This window comes from Hippocampus bargibanti, linkage group LG10, assembly GCF_051943395.1.
Source record: "Hippocampus bargibanti isolate YZ-2025 linkage group LG10, ASM5194339v1, whole genome shotgun sequence".
Lineage (NCBI taxonomy): Eukaryota > Metazoa > Chordata > Actinopteri > Syngnathiformes > Syngnathidae > Hippocampus > Hippocampus bargibanti.
The window spans coordinates 24,017,282-24,040,611 of NC_142743.1; the positions used below are offsets into that span (position 1 = coordinate 24,017,282).

At 42.4% G+C, this 23,330-nt stretch overlaps 1 protein-coding gene and 6 non-coding genes across 8 annotated transcripts; 1 reads left to right on the plus strand and 6 right to left on the minus strand.

The window, feature by feature from the left end:
* Window positions 1-409: 409 nt before the first annotated feature.
* On the plus strand, window positions 410-20,035 carry fhdc1 (FH2 domain containing 1). 2 transcript variants are annotated; one of them, XM_089006997.1, is made up of 12 exons: window positions 410-526; window positions 6,953-7,493; window positions 8,564-8,625; window positions 10,072-10,174; window positions 10,268-10,353; window positions 11,558-11,658; window positions 13,832-13,902; window positions 13,984-14,091; window positions 14,823-14,893; window positions 15,394-15,511; window positions 15,626-15,790; window positions 15,875-20,035. In XM_089006997.1, exons 2-12 carry the CDS (start codon window positions 7,116-7,118, stop codon window positions 17,741-17,743), a joined length of 3,132 nt encoding a protein of 1,043 aa, XP_088863123.1. In that variant the 5' UTR covers window positions 410-526; window positions 6,953-7,115; the 3' UTR covers window positions 17,744-20,035. The 2 variants fall into 2 exon arrangements, with proteins under 2 accessions (XP_088863123.1, XP_088863124.1); XM_089006998.1 differs by having other exon boundaries at window positions 444-526; window positions 6,950-7,493.
* On the minus strand, window positions 5,672-5,742 carry trnag-gcc (transfer RNA glycine (anticodon GCC)). Its single transcript has one exon. It is a non-coding gene; the product is annotated as a tRNA-Gly (tRNA).
* On the minus strand, window positions 5,967-6,037 carry trnag-gcc (transfer RNA glycine (anticodon GCC)). The gene has a single exon. It is a non-coding gene; the product is annotated as a tRNA-Gly (tRNA).
* On the minus strand, window positions 6,270-6,340 carry trnag-ccc (transfer RNA glycine (anticodon CCC)). The gene has a single exon. It is a non-coding gene; the product is annotated as a tRNA-Gly (tRNA).
* trnag-ccc (transfer RNA glycine (anticodon CCC)) lies at window positions 11,852-11,922 on the minus strand. Its single transcript has one exon. It is a non-coding gene; the product is annotated as a tRNA-Gly (tRNA).
* Window positions 12,625-12,695, minus strand: trnag-gcc (transfer RNA glycine (anticodon GCC)). The gene has a single exon. It is a non-coding gene; the product is annotated as a tRNA-Gly (tRNA).
* On the minus strand, window positions 13,120-13,190 carry trnag-gcc (transfer RNA glycine (anticodon GCC)). Its single transcript has one exon. It is a non-coding gene; the product is annotated as a tRNA-Gly (tRNA).
* Window positions 20,036-23,330: the final 3,295 nt, after the last annotated feature.

The window sequence follows — 23,330 nt, forward strand, 5'->3', positions numbered from 1 at the left end:
TGTGGCTGAGCAGCGGCAGCCACACGCGTTTTTTACATAAGTAATTCTTTTTACAGATCATTTGACCTTATTTTTGCTTGTAAATTAATTTAAGCAACAATCAACCTGAGGAGCCATTTTGGAGCCGAAAGAGCCGACCCTTTTTGGTGAGCTGAGCCAAAGGAAACGGCTCCCTAAAAAGAGCCGGAATTCCCCTCACTAGTTCGTTGTAGTGATCGGCTCCCATTTCCGGCTCCTTGTTAGGTGTCGGCTCTCTTCGTTCACTTCAGAGATCAGGCTCTAAGAACCGGCTCGTTCGCTAACGACACATCACTAGTTGCTTGGTTATTCGTTTTCCCGCCCATTCTCGACTATGCGCAACCACGTAATTATGCCCTCGTGAACGCGCCCCCTCCACCTGACGTCGTGTTCGCGCACGAGCACGCACTCAGAGCGTCCACAAACTGCTGCTGGCTGGCCGGGCTCGTTAAACGACGTCGGAGCGTTTTTTATTTACGTCTCCCGACCGAACCGAACCGTCAACCCGGTAAGTGAGTCGTCGTTTCACCCGTGGGAGTGTCCGACTATGCGGTCGTAGGACCCGAACGTGGACGGGGGACCACCGGTGTGTTGTGGTGTTCGCAAGCCGGTTCAAAGTGAGCCTTTTGGGGGCAAAACATGTCCGTCATTCATCGCTGCGGCGTCAACTCACTAAGGTCACCGTGAGGTGGTTCTGCAATGCTGGGGAGGTCCACTGTGACATCATTTATATAGTTTGATGTACTTTACGGTTCCGAATTTATGCCACCCATTGACATTTAATAGACTGAAAGTCATCGTTCGAACTCTTAACGGGAATAAAATAAGTTCCTGTTAACTATTGGAGATTTGGACCACAGTGATACCTTGGCTTACGAACTTAATTGGTTCCCAGACTGTGTAAGGTGAAAAGTGTGTATCCCAAAAATTAATTTTCCATAGGAAGCCATTAAAATAAGAATAATGCGTTCCCAGGTCCCCATAAAACACAATTCAACTAAATAAGCCTTAAAAACGACACACAATATAACTTATTTCATGTATAATAAATGTGCTATGGTATTATAATGAAAGAAATAAACTGTACTATATAATAAAGTAATTTTATTTACCTGTGTGATGGTCGTTGACGGCTTGATGGAATGGAGTGTCCGGTTTCATCAGCATTAAACACTTGATGAGGAATGTAACCTTCTTCTTTCACCACCTTGAGGAATGATCCCTTGTAGGTGCTTTCTCTGCGATCATTTTACCTAGTTCCTCATCAATTGTGTTCTGTTTAGCTGGGTTGATTGCTTTTTACATCAAGTGTACAGATGGCTAGTGCGGGTAATTTGTGGGATTGCCTGATTGATGGGATATTTTAACCTTGCAGTCTACACTCTGCCTTTGAACTATCAAAGTTGAAACAATTAAAATGAGAATAATCTGTTCCCAGCTCCCGATAAAACATACTTTTCTACTTTCTAATTTTCTAAGCCTTAAAACGACACAAAATATACCTTATTTTATGTATAATAAACGTGGTATGGTATTATAATGAAAGAAATCAACTGTACTGTATAATAAAGTGGTTTTATTGACCTTTGTGATGGTCGTTGATGACTTGATGGAATGGAGTGGCCGGTTTCATCAGCATTAAACACTTGAGGAACGTAGCCTTTTTCTTTCACTATCTTGAGTAATGATTCTCATTAATTAATTTTTTTTTAAATCGCAATTAGCTAACTTGTGGTCCTAACGCTCGGCGCGACCTTTTAAACGCTTTTACAACTTGGTCAGTTCTTTCCTTGGCTTTTGTACATTTTTTATGCCTGCTGAGATGAGTTAGAGGGCAATCCATACAAGTGTGCTGAACAATACCCTAGTCTGGGGGTGTGCGTGGGGGGGTAGACCTCCCCAGGTCAGGTCGCGGGGGATGGAGGTTGGGTGGTTGCTGTGGAGGCTGAGACTTGCATGGAAAACTTCTGACGTCATTCCCACCGAGGATGGTTGGGGGGGGGGGGGGTGCGGCCTTGATTTATTCCTGTGAGACCGGAGCAGCCGCCTGAATGGTCGCTGCCAACGCAGGGTCCGCTCCAGTCTTCTTTATCGCCAGGAAATGAGTTTGGGATTCTGTTGGGATCATACGGTTTAAAATCAAACAGCTCACCTGTCCCCAAGCTTTTCTGTTTTTATTTTCTGACTTTATTCTCAGAATTCTGACTTTAATTTAAAGGACAACCGACATCACATTTTTGTTTCCTAACTGACATCAGAAAAATGTTTTATAGCATCTAAAATACCCAAAACACGCAGTATGATATTTTTATTCAAATGCAAAACACCAATAAAAATGACTTAAAGTGTCCAAAATCTGCAAAAAAATTGAGCTGCGAATTGGGCATTTTCAGAAAGTCCCGCCCCCAGGTCATGAAATCACGCCAAGACGTCTTGCATTGCTGGAGAATCAAAACAATGGCTTCAGATTCGGAGAATATGCTTTCTTGTTACACATCTACTTATGAATATGATTCAAATAGTTCTGAAGAGGAGAGCATACATGTTTGCAAACGATTAAAGAATTTATTCCGTGCCATTTTGAGGTAACATTGGGGGGAAATGTAGCACCAAAAAAGAGGCGGAAACAGGCGACCAAGCTCCTGTGAGGAATGAATCAGCCCGTTTCCACAGGCTGATAAATTCCTTACATGGAGCTTTGTCACCCTCTTCTGCCTCTTTTTGGTGCAACACGAAGTTTTCAGACCAAACAAGTACAGCAAAATGCATTGACGTGATGGAAGGACTGCTACAATGTGTCCTTTTTTTTTGGTCAGAGGCGTTCCTTCAGTGACGTCACGTACGGACTCGTCACCAACTCAAAAACAAGATTTCCGGATTATTCAGCGCGAGTCTTAAAACGAAAAATATAGCTAGCTATATGCCGTGTAATCTTTGTTAAATACGCTAAGTAGAAGTCATTTGAAGCCATTTTACAAATTATGGACACAACTTGTCCGGAGACGTCGGTTGTCCTTTAAAGTTATAAGGCAAACTACACATATATATATACAGTAAAGTCTCGTTATATCGATATATATATATATATATATATATTTCTATACGCACGGAGAAAATACATAAATATATATATATATATATATATTTTTTACTCCCTTGAATATCGATATAACGAGACTTTACTGTATATATATATATATATACAGTATAAATATAGCATAGCAACTTAGACTAAACTTAGACTCGGAAATGAGTGGAGAATAATAAACATTGAATGTTTAAGAATGTGTATATATAAAATAGTCCTATCATTAGGTCTGCTTCTTTCCAAATCATGTCCAATCAACTTATTTAGCACAGCATCTCATTGTGACGCTACGTTGTTGTTGGGGTGAATGATGTTTCCGATGCTGGAGTGAGTGTCTGGATGCCCCGTGGGGGTTGGTGGCGGCTGGCACACAAACATGTTTGCATTGCCCCCCCGCCCCCCTTGTTGCTGGCTCCCATCTCCACGACGACGCCAGCGCCTCGCTACCACCTTGAAGTCATGGCACCTGCGGAAGTGTCGGCTTAAAGGACAAGCGACACTTTTTTTTTTCTGTTTCCTAACTGACATCAGAAAAACGTTTTATAGCATCTAAATTAGCCACAACATGCAGGCGGATATTTTTAGTCTAATGCAAAACACCAATAAAAATGACTTCAAGGGTCCCAAAACTGCCACAAAATGACCTTGGAATCGGCGAGTTTCAGAAGGTCCCGCCCCCTTGTTCGTGACGTCACGCTAGGATACTCCTTCACAAACTGCCTTGCTCCAGAATCAAAACAATGGCTTCAGAAAGTTCAGATTTGGAAAAAAGACACTTTCTTGTTACTCATCCAGTTATAAATATGATTCAAATAGTTCCGAAGAGGAAAGCATAAATGTTTGACATCGATTAAAGAAGTCCTTCCGTATTAATTCGAGTTGTCTAGATTTGGTTGTCCTTTAACTCTCAGCTACTGTAATCTCTTAATCCAGGATTCCTGTATTAATACCGCTCTTTGTTTTCCGTGCTTCTTATGAGTCTTACATAAGCGTCCGTGTGGCCAATCAAGTGTCCAGTCAGTATCTCGACATCCTTCATCACCGTCCAGGGCCATCAGCGAGATGAAAAACAAAACGTTGCGACAGTTCTCCACTAACGAGCGTTCCCACGGCGACCGTGACGCGGAGGATTGTCCCGTTAAGTCCCCATTGCAAGGCCCCCCCTTCGCCCCCGCGGCGTCGCTGAAAGACCTCCGACCGGCGGGGGGGGGGGGGGGGGGGGGGGGGGGGGGGAAAATTGGAAGTTAGTGACGGAGGGGGAATTATGAAAAAGTTGGTTTTTGGATTTCATAGATAGAACGCTAGCTAGTTAATAGATAGATAGCTATATAGATATACAGATAGCTAGCTAACGATATAGATAGCTATATAACTAATAGATAGCCAGCTAGATAGCTTATAGATAGCAAACAGATAACATGCAAGGTCGCCCCAGCGTTCACTCAACCCGAGAGTAACTCAAATAGATAGAAAGCTAGCAAGCTCAGAGATAGCTAACAGATAGCTAGCTAGGCCTTCACTCAATCCAGAAATAACTCAAATAGATAGAAAGCTAGCTAACTAATAGACAGCTAACAGATAGCTAGCCAGGCCCGCACTCAACCCGGAAGTAACTCAAATAGATAGAAAGCTAGCTAACTAATAGACAGCTAACAGATAGCCAGCCAGGCCTTCACTCAACCCGGAACAAATTCAAATAGATAGAAAGATAGCTAACAGATAGCTATAGCTACGCCTTCACTCAACCTTGAAGTAACTCAGATAGAAAGCTAGCTAGCTAATAGTATAGCTAATAGATAGTTTGATAATAGATATCTAACAGATAGCCAGCTAGGCTTTCACTCTTTTGAAAAAGGTAGCTATATAGTCAGCTAGGTAGTTAGCTAGATAGCCAGTTTTCATGGCAGTTGTATTGAAATAGAGCATCGTCACTCAAATGCTAGTCAGTGGGTGGCACGTCTACCTGTGAGGAGCTCGAATTGCGCGCAAGCTAATAGCATTCGTTCACCATCATGTAGCTGCCGTGTTCCATTGGAAGGAAAACTTTTTGCTGGACTTCATTAGCCACAAGCTAATGTTAGCCTATGACTCAGTGAGGTCAAATTTCGTTGCATTGAATTAAACATGAGCTTGATGAATTAATCACGGGGCCCGCGTGTGGAGTTGCTAACGAGACATGATATTGACGCTTGCGGTGACAATCGCGTTTGACCCCGAAAAACTTCTTATTTTCTCTGAAGAGAGAGAAAAAAAAAGATTGAAACGCTGGATTTGAATCTGTCTGCGTCCATGGCGTATTGTTAGCATTGTTAGCATTGTTTGTTTACCCTGAAAATGGCAACAAAGGTATCACATGACAAGAGTGTTGGCAGTGTCAAGTGAGTTGTGACATTCGAGTACTTCTTTTTGAACGCCTCATCGTTTTCACAAAGGATTGTCTTTGATGTTGTTTTACTCGGATGCATTTAAAACCAAAATGTGAAATCCAAACTCTGGCCTGAAGCCCTCATTTGAAACGCGAAGAACATCAGAATCCTTCATCCATCCATCTTGTCAACAAACAAATGCATTGGCCGGGAATCGAACCCGGGCCTCTCGCATGGCAAGCGAGAATTCTACCACTGAACAACCAATGCCTGCTTGCAGATGACTCTTTGACCTTTTTTAAGAACATCAACCAAGGTAGAAAAATTACTTTTTATGTGGATTTGGGAACAGATTATTCTCATTTTAATGGTTCCATATGGGAAATGAATTTTTGGGATACACACTTTTCGCCTGACACACTCTGTCTCGGAACCAATTAAGTTCGTAAAGAAAGGTATCAACTCAAAAGGACTGCAGCTTGTCTAGAGAGAGATGCACTGGCCGGGAATCGAACCCGGGCCTCTCGCATGGCAAGCGAGAATTCTACCACTGAACAACCAATGCCTGCTTGCAGATGACTCTTTGAGTTTTTTTAAGAACATCAACCAGGGTAGAAAATGATTTTTTTATGGGGAACCGGGAACGGATTATTCTCATTTTAATGGTTCCCATGGGATATAAATTTTTGGGATACACACTTCTCACCTGACACACTCTGTCTGGGAACCAATTAAGTTCGCAAACCAAGGTATCACTGTACAACTCTCAAAAGGACTGCAGCTTGTTTAGAGAGAGATGCACTGGCCGGGAATCGAACCCGGGCCTCTCGCATGGGAAGCGAGAATTCTACCACTGAACAACCAATGCTCACTTGAACCACATTTTTTTTTTTTTTTTTTAAGAAAGTCAACCAGCGTAGAAAATGAGTCTTTTTCCCATGTCACTCACCGGACCAGGTTGCTACTTTTAAAGGACAACGACACCATTTTTTTGTTTCCTAACTCACATCAGAAAAACGTTTGATAGCATCTAAAATACCCAAAACACGCACTCATTTTTTCAAATGCAAAAACCAATAAAGTTCAAGTATCCCAAAACTACTTCAAAATGACCTCGGAATCGGCGAGTTTCAGAAGGTCTCGCCCCCTTGTTCGTGACGTCACGCCGGGATACTCCTTCACAAACTGCCTTGCTCCAGAATCAAAACAATGGCTTCCGAGAGGAGTTCAGATTCGGGAAAAGATGCTTTCTTGTTCCTCATTCTGTTATGAATATGATTCAAATAGTTCTGAAGAGGAAAGCATAAATGTTTGCCATCAATTAAAGAAGTCCTTCCGTATCATTTTGAGCCGTCTAGACTCTGTTGTAGTTCCCAGAAAATGCACAAAAAATAGATTAATTAATAATAGAGAACTAGATTTCGCTTCATTGAATAATATCTTCCTCATTTTTAATGATATTTTTTTTCTATTCAAGCAGACTTCAATGGCCGCCGCCCCCGTTCCTCTTGATGCCGTCCCTCCCCCCCTTTGAGCGATGGAGCAAAACAAAATGAAAAGACACGGCCTCGTCCCGCCGAGTGACTGAAAAAGTCTTCAATGTGAAACTAGTTAGCATTACATGCTAACAAACGCTCATCGCCATGCTGGCCAGTGAGCCCCAAAGCCACGGACCGGCCGCCTCGGTGGCGTCCTCCCCGGCCGTCGTGCCGCCTCCGCCCCCTTTGCCGCCCCCTTTGCCACCCCCTCCGTCGCTGGCGGTGCCCCACCCCGGCAGGAGGAAGCGTCGGGTGCGTAGCTTCTTCTGGAAGCCCATCCCCGAGGAGAAAGTCCGCGAGAGACCCAACATCTGGACGCTGGCGGGGTGGCGGCAGCAGTACCAGATCGACGTGCGCTCCGTGGAGGAGCTCTTCGGCCAGCAGGAGGAGGCGGCGACGGGCGGCCGGGGGCCGGCGTCCACTCCTGGGTCGGCTGCCGGGGTCACACCATCCCGATCGTTCAAGGAGTGCGGCAAGGAAGAGGTGAGTCTTCATATCTTGATTGACATTCCTTGGCTTATGGACTTAATTGGTTCCCAGACAGAGTGTGTAAGGCCAAAAGTGTGTATCCCAAAAAATAATTTCACATAGGAAACCATTCAAATGAGAATAATCCGCTCCAAGGTCCCCATAAAACATCATTTTCTACTTTCTAAGCCTTAAAACTACACACAATACACCTTATTTTAAGTATAATGAATGTGCTATGGGATTATAATTCAAGAAATAAACTGTACTGGATAATAAAGTCATTTTATTTACCTTTGTGATGATCGTTGATGGCTTGATGGAATTGACAGCTTTTTGCATAAAGTGTCTCAAGGAGCTCTGGGTTGTACATCTTGGAAGTCGTGACATTGCAACAGCAACAGATGCTTGATTGATGGGCTATTTTAACCTTGGAACTTTGATAGTTCAAAGGTTCAAAGGAGTGTAGACTGCAAGGTTAAAATATCCCATCAATCAGGCTCCACAAATAACCCGCAAAAGCTATCTGTACACTTGATGCAAAAAGCTAAATAGAACACCCAGCTAAATAAAACACTATTGATGAGGAACAAGGTAAAATGATGGCAGAGAAAGCACCTACAAGGGATCATTCCTCAAGATAGTGAAAGAAGAAGGCTATGTTTCTCATCAAGTGTTTAATGCTGATGAAAGCGGCCACTCCATTCCATCAAGCCATCAACAACCATCACAAAGGTCAATAAAACCACTTTATTATACAGTACAGTTTATTTCTTTCATTATAATACCATAGCGCATTTATTATACATAAAATAAGGTCTATTTTGTGCAGTTTTAGAAAATTAGAAGGTAGAAAATTATGTTTTATGGGGGGCTGGGAATGGATTATTCTCATTTGAATGGTTTCTTATGGGAAATGAATTTTTGGGATACACACTTTTCGCCTTACACACTCTGTCTGGGAACCAATTAAGTTCGTAAACCAAGGTATGACTGTACTTCCTCCCGTCGCTTTCTTATGAAAAAGGTGCTTATCAATGAAATGAAATTAGTATTATTATTATTACTATTATGTCTGTTTGCAGATCAGCATCCTGGACTCCAAGAGAGGAATGAACGTGGGCATTTTCCTCAAGCAGTTTAAAAAGTAAGTCCAGACCCTTGTTGTTTTTTTGTTGTTTTTTTAGTTTAAACAACGTTAAAACTTTTAAAAAGATTAATACTTTTTTTTCCTCATTAGACGGATTAAGGTCTGAAAATGTGTTTGTTAATGAGCTTTGTCACATGTCATTTTTTTTTGTTCTTGATTAGATTAGAAAAATCAGATTACGTAAAAGAAAAATGTCCCACACAAAACATTGAAAAGTGACAGCAGCTCCGTCGAATGGAATGTTAATCCGCCATTCATGCACGCGTCATTGCCGCAGAAATTTGGAGCGTGTAATATTAGATTCATTTTATAATAATAATAATAATAATAATAATAATAATAATAATAATAATAATAATAATAATAATACATTTAATTTCTAAGCGCCTTTCAAAACTCTCAAAGACACTTTACAGTCACTGTATTTTTTTGTGTGCGGGTATTTGTCCATAATGTACAAAATAGCCAAGAAAATATGCACATTAATAATCCAAAGCGAATCCCTCAATGACATCTGCAGAGCTTCCTGTGTGTTATTAAAGGACAACCGAAACCACCGGACAAGTTGTGTACATAATTTGTAAAATCACTTCAAATGACTTCTACTGTGCGTATTTGACAAAGATTCCAGCGCATATAGCTATATTTTACGTTTTAAGACTCGCACTGAATATTCAGTAAGTCTTGTTTTTGAGTTGGTGACGATTCCTGACGTGACGTCACTAAAGGAACGCCCCTGACCGAGAAAGCGACACACAATGCATTTTGGATATTTTGCTTGGTCTGAAAACTTCGTGTTGATCTGTGTTGATGGCGAAATTAGAAGGAAAAAACATAAATAACGCGATGGTGAATCGTTGTGTGTTGCACCAAGACTACTATTTGATACTCGTTGACACAAATTCCCAGCAGACAAATCAGCACATTTGCAACGGAGCTTTGGTGCCATCTTGTGCATTTTCTGGGTGCTACATTTCTGTCCAGATGCCTCAAAATGACACGGAAGGACTTCTTTAATCGATTGCAAACATTTATGCTTTCCTCTTCAGAACTATTTGAATCATATTCATAACTGCACGAGTAACAAGAAAGCATGAACTCTGTGAAGCCAGTGTTTTGATTCTGGAGCAAGGCAGTTTGTGACCAATAAAGGGGCGGGACTTTCTGAATCTGCCCAGTTCCTAGCTCATTTTATGGCAGTTTTGGGACACTTCAATTTCATTGGTGTTTTGAATTTAACTAAAACTATGAGCCTGCGTGTTTTGGGTATTTTAGATGACATAAAACGTTTTTCTGAGGTCAGTTAGTAAACAAAAAAAATGATGCCGCTTGTCCTTTAATTGCACCTTTAATCTTTACAACCCGATCTTCTATCAACAAATTGTTTTTTTGTGTGAACTTATTCCAAACGGCACACCTGCGCACCACCTTCCTCCATTTGAGGTCCAACCGTTGTATTGTGGAGGACATAAAGCGAGGACACGTGGGCACGTACGGAGCCCAACCCCTCAAAGACCTCCTCAAGCTACTGCCCGACACGGACGAGGTCTTTGCCGGAGCACGTCGTCGCATCGCACCGATGACAACGTAACAAACAAACGATAAAAAATAAACAACTTGCCCTTTTCCTCTTCCGCAGATGAAGAAGCTGCAGGCGTTTCGAGGCAATCCGGACAAGCTGACGCTGGTGGACTCTTTTATGTTCCTGCTCATTCAGGTGCCTCGGTGAGTCGATTACAAAAAAAAAGTTACATCAAAATCCTCCGTCAGGGTGGATTAACTTCAATTTGTTCAAGCTTTTCTGCCACGAGTCATAAAACATCTTATTATGTCCCACCAAAAACAACTTTCGACTTTGTTCGATGACATTCAAATATCATCAGTGTATCGCAGCGTTCAAACAACCCGGAAGTAAATCGATAGTAAGCTAGCTAGCCAGCCAGTAGATAGCTAATAGATAGCCAACAGATAGCTAGCCAGATTGGTAGCCACCTAGATAGCCATATAGCCAATAGTAAGTTAAGTAGCGACAAAGTTAGCTAGCCAGCTAGTAGATAGTCAACAGATAGCTACCCAGATGGCTAGCCACCTAGATAGACATATAGCCAATAGAAAGCTAAATAGAGGGAAAGTGAGCTAACCAGCTAATAGATAGCTAATAGATAGCCAACATATAGCTAGCCAGCAAGATAGCCTTATAGCCAATAGAAAGCTAAATAGAGAGAACATCAGCTAGCCAGCTAGTAGATAGCTAATAGAGAGCCAACAGATAGCTAGCCAGATAGCCAACAGATAGCTAGCCAGATAGCTAGGCAGCTAGATAGCCATAGAGGCCAATAGAAAGCTAAATAGAGAGTACGTTAGCTAGCCAGCTAGTAGATAGCTAATAGGTAGCTAGCCAGATAGCTAGCCAACTAGCTAGCCAGCTGCATAGCCATATAGCCAATACAAAGCTAAATAGCGAAAAAGTTAGCTAGCCAGCTAGTAGATAGCTAATAGATAGCCAACAGATAGCTACCTAGATAGCCAGCCACCCAGATAGCTATATAGCTAATAGATAGCCCAGGGGAATCAACAAAGCAAAATATGATCACAATGCACCATCTGTCATTCAATTTAGCTAGTTAGATAGTTAGATAGCGAATAGATAGCAAATGGATGGCTAGCTAGGTAGCCAGCTAGCTAGTTAGATAGCGAATAATTCAGAATCAGAAAACCAGAATCACAAAACCTGTATTCGTCCCACAATGGGGAAATTTGCAGTCCACAGCAGCAATTTGAAAGGGGATAGATAGCAAATAAATAGCTAGCTAGTTAGCCTGCTCCATAGCTGTGAAGGGTTTTGCTGTTTTCTAAAAATAGCTTCTTTTACTCCCCTTTCAAAGCATCTATTTTCTTTGGCTAAGATTTCCACCTCACTGCGTTTCAGGTTGGAGGTGCGCATCGAGGCCATGGTGCTCGGTGAGGAGTTTGCTCCTTCCTGCGCTCTGATGAGTCACGACATTGACGTGGTACGAGTCGCCATTCGAGGTAAGTCAGGTTGAATGAACGCTGGCGCATGTGGCTGCCACTGCTCACCCGCAGAAAAACTTATCCTGTGACTGTAAAGTGACTTTAAAAGTATGTTTTATGCGGACCTGGGAACGGAAAAAATTGCAATGAAGGACCTGGCATGAACTCACCATCGAGATGGAACCATGACCGCAACCTATGAACAAGAAGTTGCATTGGACGGGAATCGAACCCGGGGCTCTCGCATGGGAAGCGAGAATTCTACCACTGAACCACCAATGCCGGATTGGTGCTCTCCCCATGACTTTTTTCAATTTTCTAAAAAAACATCAACAAGGTAGAAGATATTTGAGAAGATGGACTTGTTATGAACGTCTGTGTAAGCTGTCAGTCGTACAGGAGTGGTTAATCGATGAGAAAGTTTCTTCAGCCGTCATCTGTACTTCTTTGAAGGTCGGACGTTTTGCTTCTTATCCAAGAGGCTTCGTCAGCGCTGTATCGCCACCTATGAGGACGCTCTTTCAGTTGTCCGAGGATACCAAAAATCGGGGGAAAATTGCGATAAAGGACCTGGTGACGGAACTAAATATGAGCAAACCCTATGAACAAGACATTGCATTGACCGGGAATCAAACCCGGGCCTCTCGCCTGGCAAGCAAGAATTCTACCACTGAACAACCAATGCTTGATGGAGGCTTCCAAGATGGACATTTCGGTTGTTTGATGATACCAACCAAGGTAGAAAACAGAGGATCTGATGAACTTGGTCTGAAGTCAACATTGAGAGACAACCAAGATCCACCTCAACTCGAAATGTGTCCACCTTTTGAAGAGCTCCATTGGCATTCTACCACAGAACTAGCAATGCCTGGGAGACACCTATGAGGACACACTTTCAGTTGTCCAAGGACACCGATGAAGGACTTGGCATTAACTCCGCATCAAAACAAAACGTTCTATGACCCAACCCTATTAACAAGATATTGCATTGACCGGGAATCGAACCCGGGCCTCTCGCATGGCAAGCGAGAATTCTGCCACTGAACAACCAATGCTTGATGGAGGCTTCCAAGATGGATATTTCGGTTGTTTGACGATATCAACCCAGGTAGAACCCAGGTCTGACCTCAACATTGAGAGACAACCAAGATACACCGATGAAAAGGAGAAACCTTTTCATCGATGGACCACTCCTGTAAGAGTGAGAGCTTACTCAGATGAACCACGATACACCTCAACTCGAAATGTGTCCACCTTTTGAAGAGGTCCATTGACAGGGAATTGAATTGAGGTGGTTCGTAAAGCAAGTGAGAATTCTGCCATTGAACTACCAACGTCTGGGAGACACCTATGAGGACACTCTTTCAGTTGTCCGAGGACACCAAAAATGGTGGGAAAAATTGCGATGAAGGACCTGGCATGAACTCACCATCCAGATGGAGCTAAACATCCCATGAGCGAACCCTATGAACAAGATGCTGCATTGACCGGGAATCGAACCCGGGCCTCTCGCATGGCAAGCGAGAATTCTACCACTGAACAACCAATGCGGGTTCCAGAATGGATATTTCGGTTGTTTGACGATACCAACCAAGGTAGAAAAACAGAGGCGCTGATGAACTTGGTCTGACCTCAACATTGAGAGACAACCAAGATCCACCTCAACTCTAAATGCGTCCAACTTTTGAAGAGCTCCATTGGCATTCTACCACAGAACTACCAACGTCTGGGAGACACCTATGAGGACACTGTTTCAGTTGTCCAAGACACCGATGAAGGACTTGGCATTAACTCTGCATCAAGACAAAAACCCATATCCCATGAGCGAAACCTATTACCAAGATGTTGCATTGACCGGGTATCGAACGCGGGCCTCTCGCATGGCAAGCGAGAATTCTACCACTGAACAACCAACGCGTGATGGAGGCTTCCAAGATGGATATTTCGGTTGTTTGACGATATCAACCAAGGTAGAACCCAGGTCTGACCTCAACATTGAGAGACAACAAGATACACCGATGAAAAGGAGAAACCTTTTCATCGATGGACCACTCCTGTAAGAGTGAGAGCTTACTCAGATGAACCAAGACACACCTCAACTTGAAATGAGTCAATTGTCTGTTTTGCTAACGCTACCCCACACTCAGTGTACATCGAGCGCATGTCCTGACGTCCCGATTTGATTCCACAGAGTTAATGGGCTGCGAAGAACTTCACGCCATTTTACATCTAGTGCTGCAGGCGGGAAATATTCTGAACGCGGTACGTGAAAGCCACTCAAAGGCAGTGTGACGCGCTGAACGGGGGATTAAATGTACGTTTGTTTGGTTGACGTTTGTTCAGGGAGGCTACGCCGGCAACGCCGTGGGCTTCAAATTGTCGTCGCTGCTCTCATTGGCCGACACCAAAGCCAACAAGCCGGGGATGAACCTGCTGCACTTTGTTGCAATGGTAGTCAAAAATGGTTTTTTTATGTACTTATTTTTAACTTATTTATTTACTCATTTCTTTATTTACATGTTTGTTTGTTTTCCATTCGCACAGAGAAAAATACGACTTTTTCCATTTTTACATATTAATCATTTTGTGTTTTCTACATGACAACGTTTACATTTTCATTGAGCGCTTTGACTGTTTTCCAGACAGACTTACAAGTTTTTCATGAATTCTGAGTATTTTTACTTGATTTTTAGTTTTCATGATTATCTTAATGGCTCAAAATTTTACGTCATATATTTTGTGCAATCAATTTTACGGTATCACATGTTATTTTTACTGTATTACTTCACCTTTTCAGTGATGACTTTCACTCGCATTGACTTGTATATTTTTCATTTTTGTAATTGATATGTTATCATTTTTTTCAACAATCGCATTTAAAAAAATAATTTTCATGATATATTCCATTTAGAAATGTTCACGCATTAAGTCATATGGTTTAGGTTTATATTTTAATCCTCTTATATTTTGTTTTACTTCATAATTTTTATTACATTGTGTATTACTTTCACTTTTTTAAATTAATAATTTAAAGATCGACTACATGATTTGATTTTTAAAAAGTCATTTCAATCAATTTCTAATAATATTTGACAAATATCGTCTGCAGGATCCGGCCGGGGCACCCGCCATTATGCCCCATGCACAAAAATGTACATGATCAAACATGCTTGTTCTCTTAGGAGGCCAAGAAAAAAGAGGAGACACTCTTAAAGTTTCCGGAAAAACTGGTCCACATCCAGAGTGCAGCAAGGTAATGTTAGGAAAAAAAAGGAACATATAGAGTAAAAATGTGCAGTATATGGAAGAGAAGGTTTCTTCAGCCAGACTTCTTAGGCAACATAAGCTTAGTCATGCTAATGAGGTGATACCAGGGGAAATGGGGCAATCAGGCCAGTCGTAGACCCCATACTCATGCCGGACAATAGAAGTCATCAGTCAGGACAATAGTAGTTCTCTGCTCCCCCCAACCTGAGAGCAGGGACCAATCATAGCAGAGTCTGGCACCGCCACGTCTGGACAGTAAGATAGATATATAGGGCCAAAACTACCAGCAAAAAAAATGTTCGCTGACAAAGCCTCTTGGATAAGAAGCTTCTTGGATCCGACTCCTTCAAAGAAGTCCAGATGATGGCTGAAGAAACCTTCTCATCGATGGACCACTCCTGTACGACTGAGAGCTTACACAGAGGTATGTGGAAGTAAACTTAATTCCATTAAAAAAGTATTTTTTTGCCCTACCTCCCCGTCTAGGATCTCCATTGAGAACATGGAGATGGAATTCTCGTCCTTATACGTCCGCATCCGAACCCTCGACGAGAAGGTGCAGGGAGACCGTGAGTTACTGCAGCAGCTGGAGCCGTTCCTGCAGGTCTTTCAGCCTATAAATGAATCAGCAAGAAATGTAGTACCATGCAGAAGTGAAGAGGAACAATTCATCGTTTGGTGCTTCGGGACACTTGATTGATGTTCCAAATGTTTGCAGAGTTCTGGGAAGACGCTTGCAGATCTGAAGCGTCGTCGCCTGGACCTTCGCAAAGAAGGCAATGCGCTGGTGGACTTCTTCTGTGAGGACAAGGACGCTTTCAAGCTGGATGAAGGATTCCGCATCTTCAATGACTTCTGCGTCAAATTCAAGAAAGCTGTTAAGGTCCGCCGGGTTTAACATCCACGATATGTTTCAGAACTTCATTTTCTATTGTTTTGCTTTGTTTGTAATTTTCCACCCCCGCAGGACAACACTGAGCGTGAGCTGAAAGAGGTGGCGAGGCAGCGTCGCTTAAGGGAGCTGGAGGAAAAACGATTGGCGTGGTCGGTTGAAGAGGGCGGCGGCGGCAGTGGCTCGTTCGCTCGCAGCAGCAGCGAGAACGACGTGGATACCCTCTCCAAGGAAGGCCTCCTGGACTTCCTTCAGAGGAGGTCCAAGAGTCCTCAAAGTCCGTCGGGACGCTCATCCAGTGCCCGTCGCCATCGCTACACCCTGACGTCCATGGCAGACCGGGAACTGCACAACTACCTGGAGCTGTTCGGGGACAAGTTCAACAGCCTGCCACGTTCAGGCCGCGCCCACCAGCGCAAAACCGTTCCTTGGATGGACAACAAAGACCTGACATCTCCTCGCGCCGACACCGAACCAATCAGCCCTCTTGCTCGGTTTTCCACGACGGTGCTAAAAGCCGATGAGGACCGTTACAACAACAACAACAACAATGGCTGCTCATCCCCACCTCCATCTTTTAATGGCCAAATGAATGTCAACGTAGAGAAACACACTTTGGTTCCTGGTCCGCAAGGGTTTCAAATCCAGAGTCCAAGATTTGTCAACCTGGGCGACGTCCAGGTGACGGATCTGGAACCAGACCGGCGACCCCCGACTGGGACTCGGGATACAGTTCCAGGAGTAGCAAATTATTCTTTGATGCAAGAGGATGAGACTGGTTCAGTTTCTTCGACAACCTGTGACACGCCACTGCCTTCAGACACCCCGTCTCATCGGAATCCTGCGTTTTACATGCCAGATTCTACCGAAGCAGATTGCTCAGTCACTCTGGACATTTCCGAAGTAGACACTTCGTCCTTTTCGAAAGAGGGACCTCACACTGGAACGCTTGACAGGGACAGAGAGAGCCTTAGTTCTCCCTTTTCCGATTTGAACCCTGTCCCGTTAGGAGAGTCGCCAGTACCCAGAATGATGGATGCTGCCTTCGCGACGCCACCCGAGTGGGGGACAGAAATCTTCAACGCCGCCATAGTGAAGGAGAATACGATAAGCAGCAGGAAGCCAGTACCAACCAAAACCAAGGTGGGCAGTGATGACCCCAATGGGGACACCAGCAGCGGTAGCGGTGGAGTCGCTCAAGGTGGAGTGCGAACACTAACCAGCAGCGAGAGCCAGAGCATGCGAAAAGTGGTACCAATTAGCCGGTTTACTCGGGCGGCTATCAAAAAGAAATCAGAGACAACCCTCGATCGGCCCCTTTGTGAACAAAGCACCCACCCAAAAGGACAACGTGAAACAAACCCTAGACCGCAGCGACACTCCAGTCTACCTCCCGACGACTCCAAAGTCCAGAGAAGAGGCGGTCGCCTCCCAGCTAGCACCTTGCAATGCCCATTTGATTCCAGTAACTTGACGAAGACCTCTGTCAATAAACCGAGCGCCAAACCCTTAAGGAACCTCCCCAAATCGGCTCCCGAGGAGAAAATGTGCCGCTCCACCATGAGGGCCCTGGCACAGACGCAAATCTCAAGCGGCTCACTGTCGGAAAGCAGTAGCTCGCAGGCGCCGGGCACCAAGACCTCCCCCGATGTCCCGAGCTTTGCCCGGAACACGGTGGCATCGTCTTCCCGGACCAAGAAGGAACCGCTCCCCCTGTCCGCCCTGTCCACACCGTCTCACGTCCCCGCCCGCCTCGGTCGGCATGCGTCCGTCAAGCAGACTAGATTAGCGTCCACCGTTCCTGCTGGAGAAGAGCGGACGACCGTGCGACGGGTGCAAAGCGTCAAGGCGACCAGTCGCAGCACCTACCGGAGTCAGACACCGCCTGCCCAGTCTCGGGACGTGGGGACGCCCACCAGGAGTGGCAAGCCCAGCTGGAAGTGACCCGCAATTAACCAATCATGTTCATTCTCGAGAATGGGACCGACTACATCGACATTGTCACCGCAGAAACTCACCAAGTATGGTGAGTAATGGTAGCGGCCATTTTAAGACTCTGAACGCTAAAACTACCAACAAATCATTTCAATATTTTTGCCGCTCAGATAATAGGGGAGGGGCAAACGGCCAGTGCTATTGATTAATCGTTACACCTCTAATTGTAACATATAGTGATACCTCGGTTTACGAACCCCTTGGCTTGCGAACTTTTGGGTTTACGAATGTTAATTTATGAAAATTCTACCTTGGCATATGAACTATTTTTCGGGATTTCACGAACAAGCCCGTTCTAACAAGAAAATGGCAGCCGGCCACTCCATTCCATCAAGCCATCAACGACCATCAAGAAGGTAAATAAAATGACTTTATTATATTGTACAGTTTATTTCTTTAATTATAATACCATAGCACATTTATTATACATAAAATAAAGTATATTTTGTGTTGTTTTAAGGCTTAGAAAATTAGAAAATCATGTTTTATGGGGACTTGGGAACGGATTATTGTTATTTTAATGGTTTCCTATGGGAAATTAATTTTTGGGATACACACTTTGCCTTACACATGTCGCAGAACCAATTAAGTTCGTAAGCCAAGGTATCACTGTACTGTAAAATCCCAAAGGTACAATACGGGTATGAAACCTGGGACCATGTCCCTCTCCAAAACGGAGTCTACTTATTCGTGTTCAGAATTTGTACATTCATTCTGATGAGTTCCTGTGATTTATGAATGTTACGTTTTTTTTTTGTTTCTTTGTTTGTTACCAAGATAACATGCCACATGACGTGGCCACGAAGTGAACAACTGCTTTCGCATTGACTGTAGCTAAGCTAGGCTACGTAGACAAAACCGTAACCCGTTATGCAATGTACGCTACGAGTTGTGCCTATTTGTCGGTTTTCCTAAACGCCTCCGTAACGTCATGGGGAAGTATAACTGATAATATTAATACTAATAACAATAATAATACATTTCATTTTTAAGCACCTTTCAAAACTTTCAAGGTCACTTTACAGCCGCTGCTCACCCACAGAAAAACTTGTCCTGTGACCATAAAGTGACCTTGAGAGTTTTGAAAGGCGCTTGTAAATGAAATGTATTATTATTATTATAACATGCGATGACGCTAATGCTAACCAAGCATTTAAGATTTCATGATGTGATGTTTTTTGTGTTTGTTGTTGTTTCTAATGTTATTATTTCGTATGATTTGCGAGTGATGGGCGATTTGACTGTGAATGTAGAACCTTAATAGTAACAAATGTTACTGTGTGTAGCTTTAACTCAGCTGGTCAAAACATGAGTTAATTGAGCCAATATCGATATCTGAGTTTTGTTTTGTTGTGTTTTTCCCGGAGGAAAAAAATTGTACTGTTACGAGAATGAATTTGTACATTTAGAGACTGAAGGTCAATCACAAGTCTGATTTAAAAAAAAATAGATATATACAGTGATAGCTCGGTTTACGAACCCCTTGGCTTACGAACTTTTCAGTTTACGAACGTTAAATTTATCACAAATTTACCTTGGCATACAAACTGTTTTTTGGGAGACACACGGAGCTGCCACAATGAGTGATGTGTCATTCGCGAACGAGCCCGTTCCCCTAACAAGAAAATGGCAGCCGGCTTGTTTTGGTCCTCTATTCCGCGCCCCCAGTCGTCGGTTAAAGCCACGTGATTGGTCAAGAACGCAGCAGTGAGGGGGGGGGGGGGGTTAAACATTAAAGAGACAGGCAGACGACAGAGAGAGAGAGAGTGAGAAAATGGAGAGAAAATAGTGAAATTGGGACTCCTACTTTGATAGGTCAAAGGCAGAGTGTCGACTGCAAGGTTAAAATATCCCATCAAATGAAATGCAATGAATGTAAATGTCTCCACTGCGAGACTAATAAAGGCAAATCCAATCCAATACAATCCAATCAAGTGTTTCATGCTGGTGAAAGCGGCCACTACATTCCATCAAGCCATCAACGACCATCACAAAGGTCAATGAAACCACTTTATTATACAGTACAGTTTATTTCTTTAATCATAATACCATAGCACATTTATTATACATAAAATAAGGTATATTGTGTGTAGTTTTAAGGCTTAGAAAATGATGTTTTATGGGGACCTGGGAACGGATTATTCTGATTTTAATGGTTTCCTATTGGAAATTAATTTTTGGGATACACACTTTTCGCCTTACACACTCTGTCTGGGAACTAATTAAGTTCGCAAGCCAAGGTATCGCTATATATATATATATATATATATATATATATATATATATATATATATATATATATATATATATATATATATATATATATATATATATATATATATATATATATATATATATATATATATATATATATATATATATATATATTCTCGTATTTTACCAAAGATAGAATTTTCGTTCGGTAATGGAAATCATCACATTTTTATTGAAAACAGAATCTTATATTTTTTTAATTAAGATGAAAATAAAATGTTAATTAATCTGATAAAATGGGTAGAATTTTGGAACAAATTGTTTCCTGTTCTATTCATTGTTAATCTGCTGGTTGAAAAAAAAATACAATCCAAATTTGCCAACTTTATAATTTTTCAATTTCAATTGCAACATTGATCAAACAATATATTAAATAAGCCTTTTTTTTGCCCACATGATAACGCTGCCTTTGACTTCTTTTTTTGACTGTAATATTTAAACTTTTCTCGTCAAATACTATTTTCACGTTTTTTTATGCTTCTCTGTTTTGGTCTAACGTGGTTTGGTCTTGTTGCCTTTTCCGCTGTTTTCATTTGGTCAAGCTTGTCTTTTTTTTTCTCGACGTATAGTGCATTGTGCCATTGTCTCCATGGCAACCACACAAACACACATATCAACAATCAAACAGAACAGCCTATTCCCTTAAAGGACAACCGACACCATTTTTTGGTTTTATTTTATAGCATCTAAAATAGCCAAAACACGCAGGCTGATATTTCTTAGTCAAATGCAAAAGAGCAATAAAAATGAGTTCAAGTGTCCCAAAACTGCCACAAAATGAGCTCGGAACTGGGGAGATTCAGAAAGTCCCGCCCCCTTGTTCGTGATGTCACGTCAGGATACGCCTTCACAAACTGCCTTGCTCCAGAATCAAAACAATGGCTTCAGAGAGTTCAGATTCGGAAAAAAATGATGCTTTCTTGTTACTCATCCAAGTTATGAATATGATTCAAATAGTTCTGAAGTGGAAAGCATAAATGTTTGGCATCGATTCAAGAAGTCCTTCCGTATCAATTCGAGCCAATGCATTATGGGTACTTTGTTTGGTCTGAAAACTTTGTGTTGATGGCGAAATTAGAAGGAAAACACATAAATAACACGATGGTGAATCATTGTGTGTTGCACCAAGACTACTATTTGATACTAGTTGACACAAATTCCCAGCAGATAAATCAGCCCATTTCTAACGGAGCTTGGGCGCCATCTTGTGCATTTTCTGGGCGCTACATTGGAGTCCAGACAGCTCGAATTGATCCGGAAGGACTTCTTTAATCGATTCCAAACATGTATGCTTTCCTCTTCAGAACTATTTGAATCATATTCATAACTGGATGAGTAACAAGAAAGCATCTTCTCCCAATCTGAAGCCATTGTTTTGATTCCAAAGCAAGGCAAGATGTCCTGGTGTGACATCACGGACAAGGGGGCGGGACTTCCTGAATCTCCCCAGTTCCGAGCTCATTTTGTGGCAGTTTTGCGACACTTAAACTCATTTGTATTGGTGGTTTTGCATTTGACTAAAAATATCCGCCTGCGCGTTTTGGCTATTTTAGATGCTATCAAACATTTTTCTGATGTCAGTTAGCAAACAAAAAAAAAATGGTGTTGGTTGTCCTTTAAACATCTTGTGTAGCTCCATCCATGCACATCAAAATTGATTCATCCATCCAGCTGCTCTCTGTACGTAAATATGAATATTTTTCTGAGCATTAAAGCTTTCTAACGCAGTCCTTGAAGACTCTCGTGTGGATGCGTGTGTACATGCGTGGGTGTGCGATTGTTTGACTGTCATGCAAATTAAGCCGCTGGCGCACAAAAGAGACAATGGCACGTTGTCATGAAAGCTAGTTTGGTGGTGGTCGCAATATTCATAATAATACATTTCATTTCTAAGCGCATTTCAAAACTCTCAAGGTCTCATTACAGTCACAGGATCGGTTTTTCTGCGGGTGAGCAGCGGCAGCCACACGCGCCAGCATTCACTCAACCCGGAAGTAAATAGATAGTAAGCTAGCTAGCCAGCCAGTAGATATCTAATCAATAGTCAACGGATAGCTAGCCAAATTGCTAGCCACCTAGGTACCCATATAGCCAATAGAAAGCTAAATAGAGGGAAGGTTAGTTAGCCAGCTAGTAGATAGCTAATAGATAGCCAACAGCTAGCTAGCCAGACAGTTAGCGAGCTAAATAGCCATATAGCCAATAGAAAGCTAAATAGACAGTTAGCTAGCCAGCCAGTAGTTAGCCAAAAGATAGCTACCTAGATAGCCAGCCACCCAGATAGGGATCACATTACAGTCACAGGATCAGTTTTGATGTGGGTGAGCAGTGGCAGCCACACGCGCCAGCATTCACTCACCCCGGAAGTAACTAAAATAGATAGAAAGCTAGATAGCTAGTAGATAGCTAATATATAGCCAAACAGATAGCTAGCCACCTAGATAGCTCTATAGCTAATAGCTATCTAGATAGATAGTTACTTAGCTAATACACTGAATGGCACGATTAAACGCATAGATCTATATATCTGCTCGCTCGCTAGCTAGCAGATAGCTAATAGATAGCCAACAGATAGCGAGCTAGATAACCAGCCACTTAGATAGGTATATAGCTGCTAGCCAGATCGCTAGTTAGCTAATACACTAAATGTCACTACATAAATAAAAGCGCCTTTCAAAACTCTCAAGGTCACTTTACAGTCACATGATACGTTTTTTCTGTGGGTGAGCAGTGGCAGCCGCACGCGCCAGCGATCACTCAACCCGGAAGTAACTCAAATAGATAGATAGATAGATAGATAGCTAATGACTAGATAGGTAGCATGCCAGCTAGATAGATATATAACTAATACATAGCTAGCTAGATTACCGACCAGGGAGCTAGATAGCAAATAGCTAGCTAGCGAGATAGCTAGCTGGATAGCTAGATAAATAAATTAATCAAAAATATATATTTTTTAATTTTAACAAATACTCCTAGTCTTCACAACTGTTTTATTGACCTATTTTCAACACAAATTCCTCTTGTCGCTACATAAAATTGTTGTGAACACACTCGAAATGCCTTGTGGTTTATTTTGCCCTACTTGCTATGTATGTTTGGCCCGCTAGAGGCAGTGTGGTGCGTACATGACAATAACACACCTAAAAAGTACAATTCACAGTACCTCATTTCGACAACGAAGAAAACTGCATAAATTGGATTCCCCAAATTTGACTCAGCACTCAGAAAAAGTATTTTCTCTTTGAATGTTTTCTTTCTT

Coding starts and splice junctions, on each gene's coding strand:
- fhdc1 (XM_089006997.1), top strand. CDS start 7,116: ATGCTGGCCAGTGAGCCCCAAAGCCACGGACCGGCCGCCTCGGTGGCG. Junction 10,175..10,267: donor TACTGCCCGACACGGACGAG/GTCTTTGCCGGA, acceptor CCTCTTCCGCAG/ATGAAGAAGCTGCAGGCGTT. Junction 14,894..15,393: donor CACATCCAGAGTGCAGCAAG/GTAATGTTAGGA, acceptor CTCCCCGTCTAG/GATCTCCATTGAGAACATGG.